This window comes from Cervus elaphus, chromosome 5 (genome assembly GCF_910594005.1).
Source record: "Cervus elaphus chromosome 5, mCerEla1.1, whole genome shotgun sequence".
In the NCBI taxonomy this organism is placed as follows: Eukaryota; Metazoa; Chordata; class Mammalia; order Artiodactyla; family Cervidae; genus Cervus; species Cervus elaphus.
This window is the reverse complement of record NC_057819.1, coordinates 14,551,642-14,560,585: the sequence shown is the minus strand read 5'-3', so window position 1 is coordinate 14,560,585 and position 8,944 is coordinate 14,551,642. Positions and strand designations below refer to the sequence as shown.

The following is an 8,944-nucleotide window of genomic DNA, read 5'->3' as shown; positions in this document are numbered from 1 at the left end:
CCCGCTTAGAACCAGACGATACTCAACGTCTCTTTCCAGTCTGGTTCATGGTCTTTAACAGATTTGTCAGGTCATCGCTGTGACCCCAAGCCTTGCTGGCAGATTGTTCTACAGAATTTACATTTACTAAGAGCTACACTCATGAAGGCGATTCAAAAGCCGATGACCTCAACTCATTCCCAGCATGAAAAGGCTGGTTCTTGCTGCTTCACACAGCAAAGAAGCTGTGCCAAGTGCTTTCTGCATTACCCCTTAGCTATTCCTCATGCCCACGCTGGAAGACAGTGCTGGTATTATTCCCAGTTGAGGAAGCTGAGGCTCAGAGAGGTTATGCAGCTTAGCTAAAGTTGCATGCAGAGTGAAGTGACTGAGCCAAGATCTGGACTCAGGTTTCTGTGACCCCCGCCCCCCTCTGCTGCCCTGGTCCCACCTCTCTCCAAGCCCATGAGCTAACCATCCTGCTCCACTGAGTTCCTCCCACAGCATTGCTAGTTCAAAGGCAAGCACATGCCTGGGGCCCAGTAAGGGGCAGGGGAGCCCCACTTAGGTTGCATTTGGGGGCACTCCAGGACAGGCTGGATGGCTTAGCTGGGGGTTTTTATCTGTTCCTGGCCCTTTGTGTTCCTGGTTTCTGTAAGGTCCCTGGGACAAGTATCTCATTTGCAAACAATGTCTGTTTGACTTGGTTCCTAGGACATGGGAAGTTTTTCTCCCTTCCTTGTCTCCTCCCTCCTCCCCAACTCAAACCCCCAATTTCCTCCCCTCAAGGTCTTTTGCACTATAAGCGCCCAGGAACCCCGTGTGTGGTGGGGATGGCTGTGGAGCTGCTTGGATCCTCAGTGAGGCCTCTGACTCAGCTGGAGGGGCAATAAGCTTGGGGACATTCCGTTCCGGGTTCTACCCTTGCTGGTTCGTTGTGCTCTTTTGTAAGAGGAATTTCATACCTTGGAGACGCTTTGTACATATTTGTAATGACTTTATTAAAAAACAAACAAACTAGTTGTGTGCTTCCAGCCAAAGGCCTTTGCGTGTTCATTTCCTCTTGGAAGATTGGTCCCCAAGGACTAAGGAAGGATCTGGCCGCACATGCCACCCTTCCTGGGGACAGAAGGCCACACACTCAGCTCCTGTCTATCAGGTTCCTGGGAATACCCCAAGGGGAGGATTGGCCTAAGCAGTACCCTTGGGTTGAGCAACAGACTGGGGGAACATGTCCACCAGTCCAAGGTCAGTGCAGAAAAGCATCATTTATGCATGACGTCATGTAGATAAGCAAGTGAGCCTACACACTCATGTCTTCAGCTAAGGATGAATGAACCGCTCTGGGTGGGGTACTTTCACCTGCATTTATCTGGTCTGAGTTGTACCAAGAGACCAAGTTCTAGTTTCTTCCTAAGAATGGTAGGTTGAGGACAAATTGTTTTTCTAGATAATAGGTCCTTTCTTTTTTGGGGACCCACTGCTTCCCCACTCTCAATCCATAAGATTTGGAGGGATGGACTTCCTTTCCCACCCAACTCTGTTCTGACGTCCAGAGCTCAACACCCAATACAAGCTTGTCCAGCGCTCTGAGTCCCCAGAGCTAAAATGATTGGTTTGGGAACAAACTAATGAGAATAAGGCTCGGGACTCCTGCTGGAGCTTCAGCAGGGGCTCTTTGCTGAGGTTGTGAAGCTGGTAGAACACAAGCACAGAACTTCCGGGTGCCCTCTTCCCAACACATGGGATCTGACCGCCTGAAAATCAAAGCATCTCAAAGGAAAACAGAACCGAGGGATGAAAAGACGTGATTCTAATGTCCCTGGAGCCCCTGAATCCAGCCGTACCTGAAGCCCATGCTGTTACATGAACCAAATAAAGTCCTTTTATTCAAGACATAGCTGACTTGGTTTACCAATAATTGCGACCAAAAGGTTTTTTGCCTGATGATGCTTGTGTGGCTGGCTTCCTAATGTTGACCCAAGAGGCACCAGTGGTCACTACTGCTATTGATGTTTTAAATACCCATCATCACCTGGGGTCTGGGAAAACCCTTCTTGAATCAGCCCATGCACCTGGTGTCCTTCAGCCTATAGTGAAGGCTGCGGCGGGCACTGTAGATCCCTCTTGCCAGTCCTCGGTGCTGTCTTGCACCTTTATGTGTTCTGTGGCACCTGACACTTTCAGGCGCCTCCTCAGTGGAGTGCCTGAGAGTCCCTCCCACCCCCATGAGTGGGCATGAGCCCACAGCTGGGAGCACAGAAGCCTCAGGGTGGGACCAACCCTGAGATGCAGCTGATGCTCCAGAGCTCCCCGTGGGACCAAGCTGAGCTGGGACTTTCCTGAAAGTCTCCCTCTTGTTGGGCTCCATCTCCTTCCTCTCCCGTTTCACTCATTCCCTTACTGGTTTCTCCTGGGAGCACTTCCTTAATAAATCACGTGCAACTCAATGGGATCCACTCTGGGGAAACATTGCCATCAAAGCCACCCCTTGCACAAAACATCTCTTCAAAATTGTCCTAAAACAGGTCCACCTGGCTTCAAGAGGCAAATGGAGACTCAAAACCCAGATGTAACTTTCATCAACACATCATATTTATTGGCAGACGGCAACTTAAGGAGATGTTAAACACACCAAAGGCGGCTCTGTTTGGCCCAGAGCAAACATACTATAAGATTCTAGGACTCACTTTATATTTCCTATTTCCAACCCCAAGTCTTGGCATCTTGGAAGTCTTCCCATGCCTCTTACATGCTCCCCTTAGGAAGATAATGAACTTATGACATCCAGGTCCAAAGCATGGTTTTTTTTTTTTTTTTATTTCATATTTATTACGCTCAAGATCTTTTACATTAGGAGAGCCATTTCCAAGGACTCCGTGGAACTTTAGCCAGTGAATCATAAAATATTAAGAGCAGGACTCTCCCACCTGACACTCAATTAACCCTGCCTCTAACAAATGAGTTTGCAGAGCCAAGGTGGATAAAAGACAGTGGCATTACTCTTCCTTTCCAATGGTGACTCTTGGCTGCTTTTACTAAAATCTCGTGTTAGGGATAACATGCAGCTTGATGTCTGGAAACCTCTGCCCTGGCCTCTGTTTCTCTGCCTTAAGCAGAAGTTAAATCCTCCCACTCCAAAAGGAAACCTCCAGAACGTGACTTTCTGCCAGAGGGTGGGATGAATAAATAAAAATCTAAACTAAATCATCCCACCTGCCCCCGCCTCGAGTGTCCCCCGCATATGACACTCTTTAGTGTCTGAGACACAGCTCATTATTTGCAGAATGTTCAATATTTTTTTTTGGTGGCATGAGTATAATTGACAAAATGGTTGGGGTATTCATCAGTAATCTACATTGCTGGTTTCCCTGGTTCCCGTAGATAATGCACTAGGCTTTGTCACCCTGGAGATGGCTACAGGGAGGCAAAGTGACTTCCCAAAGCCATGCGGAGTCTGAAATCAGAATTCCAGGCCTGACTCCCAGCAGACTGCTCTGTCTGCGCCATCACATGCTGGCACATTAATAAGTCTTCTTCAGTGGCATTTTCTCATGCTTCTTTGATGGCATCTGCAGGCAGGATGATCCTTCTGATAAAAATCAGCTGTAGAAGCTCCTGGTGTGTCCCTTCAGTTCTTCCTCAAGGCAGCAGGGTGGGGGTGGGGGGTAGAGGGGAGAGGGGGCAGAGCAGCCAAATCCGCCTGGCCCCACTTCCCCTTCCGACTTGATTATCCAGGCAAGTGGGATTGTTAACATCACGGCCATTACCATAGTAACAGAGCTTGAAAGATGCCATGCTGCCCTGGAAGGGATGTCTTGCTGGGTATCAGGAAAGAGCCAGGGAAGTCAGGCAAAGGAAAGGTCCTGACTTGATAGCACAAAAGGGGTGAATGTCCTGAATGTCTTGGGGATGGGATGGGCATGAGCAGCCTGGCTGAGGGTGAGGTGGCAGCAAGGCTCCCACCATTTCTCTCAGGACTTTCTTGCTAATCTGCTCAGTAGCCACCCAGACTGCTCTCTCTGTAATGCTGCTGGCACCAGCCTGTGGTGCTGAGGTTGACAGTGAGTGAATAGCACTGGGAGGGCGGGTAGGCCAGGCAAGATTCCAGTGGCTTCCAAGGGACCACTTGTGCCTTCTCCTCCCAGATTTCAGAGCAGGGTCTCATGGGTGGAGAGCTTGTGTTACAGAGATTGGGAGCTCTGGTAGAGACATTCCAGGAAACACCGATCGCTGCTGTGCTCTCTGCCAGCATACTGGCTTGTGGGAAAAAAAAATCTGTAACAAGGATCTTGCCTTTTGCTCTGAAGGCTACCAGGGGAGAAGGCAATGGCCGCAGGAGCTGTTGACAAGTCTGAGACTTAAATGAGGGACAGGACAAAAGGAGGAGAGAAATAAAGACGGGAAGGGACACCCAGTGACACCTGCATCTGGACCAGAGCCGGCCTTTCTCTTTTTTCACTTCTGGGTCACGTCCCATGGCATGTGGGATCTTAGCGCCCTGAGCAGGGATCAAACCCAGGCCCCCTGCACTGGGAGCACAGAGTCGTAACCACTGCCTCCGGGGGAGTCTCCAGAACTGGCCTTTCTTGACATGCCATATGCCGTGCTCCATCAGTTGTGTCTGGCTCTTTTGCGACCCCATGGACTGCAGCCCGCCAGGCTCCTCCATCCATGGGATTGCCCAGGCAAGAATACTGGAGGGGGTTGCCATTTCCTACTCCAGGGGATCTTCCCCACCCAGGGATCAAACCCATGTCTCCTGTACTGGCAGATGGATTATTTACCACTGCGCCACCTGGAAGATACCCCATCACAACTGAGCATCCCTGGCAGGAGTCCAGCTAAACAGCAACTTTAAGGACCAGATTTTTCCATGAACCCAGTCACAACTAGATTTCCGGAGCTGGCATTCGCTATTAGCATCCTCAACGCAGTCCAAATGAAACACACTACATACTTGAGTCACCGATGACGTCAGAATCACCTCCTGTGCTTTGAAGAGAAAAAAAAAAAACATGACTGAGGGGCCGCACGCCTGCAGTGTCTGAGCAGCAAGTCAGTGTGGTTAAGAGGCAGGCTCCAAAGCCAGACGGCCGGGGTTGGAAGCTTGGTCCATCACCGCTCACTGGGTGACCTGGGAAAGTTTCCACGTGGAGTTCTCAGCTCAGTTTCTTCATCTGTGAAACAGAGGAGACAACAGTACCTCCACCTTGGGGTGGCGTGAGTGTTACAGGAGTTTGTCTGGGCTGAAAGTTCCAGACTGCCTGGCTCACTCTGAGAGTTCTGATACTCAAAGTTCCTGTAGGTATGAGGTGGGCCCAGCATTTGCATTTGAAAAGTACTTCAAGGTGATTCTCACCTGCAGACCTGGGCCCCTGGTGGGGAGGCAGCATTGAAAGGCCTCTCTCCAGTTTGCAGCATCAGGTGTCAGGTCACCACGGGTTATGATCACCAACAAGTAGAACCTGGTCCATTATCAGTTATTTGACTCAGAGGGAGGAGAGACCAAGTGTGAGTGAGACGGCGTCCCCATGTGGAGGCGAAGGGTGTGCATGCCATGAACAGAACAAGAAAGGAAGGTGAGGGTGGAGGTGGGGGACAGGGGCTGGATGGAGAGAGGCAGGAGGCAGGACAGTCGGAGCCTGAGGGCTGTTTTCCAGGAAGCTCCTAGAGGTGGTCCCGACACCACTGACCCTCCGTCATCTCCCTGGTGTGCCTGGGAGCCCCGGGGCCACAGTCTTCAGCCCTAGTACACCTGGAAGTGTGCCGAAGTGGCCCCGTCCTTCCAGCAGCGCAGGGTATCCACGGCAACCGAGCGGCAGAGCGGGCAGGTGCGCTCACGGTCCAGCCAGAGGCAGAGGCACTCCTCACAGAACACGTGCTGCGGGGGACAGCAATCAGGACCACTGGGGTTGCTTCCCCCAGCATTCGCTCCATGCCCGCCTTGGTCCTAGGAGCTGAGACCCAGTATGAACAAGACAGACAATTTCTGCCCTGAGTAGTCAAGGGAGGCTTCCTGGAGGTGGGGTGATGCTTGTGTTGAAGTCTGAAGGATGTTTAGGGGTTAACTGGGGGAAGACAGGGGTGGGGCTAGAGCATTCCAAGCTGAAGGGAACAGCTGTGCAAACCTCCTGAGATGGGAAAGTGTTTGAGAATCTTGAGATGCTTAACGTGGCTACAGGGTGTAGGGGAGTGGGGGAGAGGAGGTGAGGAGGCCATGCAGAGCCTTGAAGGCCGTGCCCAAATTCTCACCATGGTCTGAAGGGCAGGACCCAAGGGTCAGCAAGCCCAGCAGCTCCTTGAGGGCAGTGACTGCTGCTGCAGCCCCACTGCCTAGCCCTGGCCTGCACTCTGACAAACGAATGCCGTCCCAGGCAGGTTGGGTAGGAGATTCTAGAGATACCAGGATGATGAAGACCTGGTCCCTAGCCTCCAGGAGCTCACGGTCTCCTTCTCAGAGAATCAGACAGGACAGAATCTGGTCCCAAATTAAGAGATTCAAAGCACATAGGACCCCAGGGGCCGGGCTGGAGGAGCTCATGACCTAGGACTGCCTCCTACATCTAGAGAAGCAAAGGCATGTCTACAGAGGGAGGGGGTGGAGGGGTCCTTCTGGGCTGGGATGTGTAGCATCAGGTTGGTTTGTTGGTAGGGGATCGCAGGCGGGGCTGGATGGTTAACTGTTCCCTGGCTATGTCTCCTGGAGTGTGGACTTGGGAGAGATATCCTGGGGCGGGGGGCGGGCCACCCTGCCTCAGGAGATGCTCTATCCATCTTGTCTGTCCCATCCACCCATCCATCCATCCATCCATCTCTCCAACCATCCCATTCCTTCCATCCAGCCAATGTTTACTGAGTCAGTACTGTGGTTACACTACTAAGACAGACACGGTCACCACTCCCAAGTGGCTTACAATCTGGCAAAGAGGAGACAGACCTTACCTAACCAGCTGCCCAGTTAGCCATCTAGCTGACAACTGGGATAAGTTCTCTGAAGGAAAAACATAGGATCTGGAGGCTGCATAGCTAGGGGTGTTAACTAGTCTGGAGAAACAGAATCAGGGAAGCCTTTAATGAGGATGTAACACTTGACTCATTCATCTATTTGCTCATTCATTCAGTGCATTTAGGAATTACTGAGGCCCTTTTCCCTGTGGAAGGCATCTTTGTCCTTGTCCTTCTAAGCCCAGCTCACAGGAACAGAGCAAGACTGAGGCATGTACTGGGCCTGGCCAGGTATGTGCCAGGTATGGCCAGGTATGAAGCCCAGAGCTTCAACCAGCACTGGGTGTGGCCACTGCTCCTAGCTCTGGGATGGTGGAGTCTTGTCCAACCCCTCCCACCAGTTCTAATCCAGTGATGGGAACACATAGTGGTACTGGGAGAAGAATGGGGGACAGACACACAGATAAAGGCTTAGAGAGACTGCCATCAAGGAAGAAGAAAAACTTTCACCTTGACATCATGTTCAAATAATCACTGCTACCGAGAAGGAAATACAGATGGCTCTGAAGCATATGAGAAGATGCTCATCTGCTCTCATAATTAGACAAATGCAAATGAAAACTGCACCAAGATAGCGTTTGTCACCTGTCAGATTGGCGAGGCTCAGGAAAGGCTTGATAATGTGGTGTGTTGGTGAGGGGGGCGAAGCAAGAGGGCACGTCACACTCCTCACTGGGAGTGCAAACAGATACACTCCTTTATGGAAGGTGATTTAGCAGTATCTGTCAGACTGCAAACCCTCTGGCCCAGTAATTCCACTACTAGGAATGTATCCTAAGAGCTTGCACACGTGTGAAATGGAATACGTGCCAATGAGAGCTAATGTTTATGGAACCCTGACCGTGTGCCAGGTGTAGTTCTAGATGCATCACCTGAATTAACTCATTTAATCAACACAATGAGTCCAGGGAGGTGCTACAGATCTCCCTGATCCCTCCTGACAACTATATTTGTAGTAACAAAAGATTATGAACCACTAAAGGCTCATCAATGGGAGGATGGTTGAACAAAGTATGGTCAATCCATAAAAATAGGATGTTATGCAAATAAGGAGCAATCTCTCCAGGCAGTTTCAAGTCAAAAAGAAATGATGCAAAATGAAGCTGGGATAGAATGGGTCACAAGTTAGGACTTTTTGGAAATGATACATTCATGGTGTGTGTTGTGTATTTAAACTTTTCAGAGCATCTCTGGAAAGATATAAAGGGAACTGGCAACAATGGTTGCCCGTGTGGGTACTTAGGGGCCTAGAGAGCTAGGGATAAGTGAAGGAGCCCTGTCAGCACTTCCCTTTTTGTATATTTAAAATATCTTTTTAAAGAACTTTTTAATTTGAAATAATCTTGTACTGTGCTGTGCTTAGTCACTCAGTCGTGTCCAACTCTTTGTGACCCCATGGACTGCAGCCCACCAGGTGCCTCTGTCTGGGGATTCTCCAGGCAAGAATAATGGAGTGGGTTGCCATGCCCTCCTCCAGGTGATCTTCCCAACCCAGGGATCAAACTCACGTCTCCTGCATTGCAGGTGGATTCTTTACTGACTGAGCCACCAGGGAAGCCCAAGAATACTGGAGTGGGTAGCCTATCCATTTGCCAGGGGATCTTCCTGACCCAGGAATCAAACCAGGGTCTCCTGCATTGCAGGTGGTAGCTGAGCTACCAGGGAAGTCTGCAAAGGCAGTACAGAAAAGTCTTGGATGTCCCTCCCCCAGTTTCCGTCTCCCCCAGCATCACTGTCTTGCATCACAACGGTCCATTTGTCAAAGCCAAAAAAGAAACCCACACAGGCATGACCATGGACTAAACTCTAGCCTCTCTTTGGATTTTATGACACTAGTTTTTCCCTCCTGTCCTCTCTCTGTATCAGGTCCCACACTGCATTTAATCATCATGACTTCTTCATCTCCTTTTTGAATGTTTTGAGTCACACAAATTTACTCTCAATTTAAAAAATAAAT

General features: G+C 50.3%; 1 protein-coding gene across 5 annotated transcripts in view; it reads right to left on the bottom strand.

Moving 5' to 3' along the window:
• Positions 1–2,552: 2,552 nt before the first annotated feature.
• RNFT2 (ring finger protein, transmembrane 2) overlaps positions 2,553–8,944 on the bottom strand; it is a 64,151-nt gene continuing 57,759 nt past the window's right edge. For 3 of the 5 annotated variants that reach the window (XM_043901744.1, XM_043901748.1, XM_043901749.1), the window contains one exon: positions 2,553–4,969. In XM_043901744.1, coding sequence (XP_043757679.1) covers positions 4,793–4,969 — 177 coding nt within the window. In that variant the 3' untranslated portion in view covers positions 2,553–4,792. Of the gene's footprint in view, positions 5,864–8,944 lie in introns of all 5 variants that reach the window. The other 2 variants (XM_043901747.1, XM_043901746.1) reach the window with 2 other exon arrangements.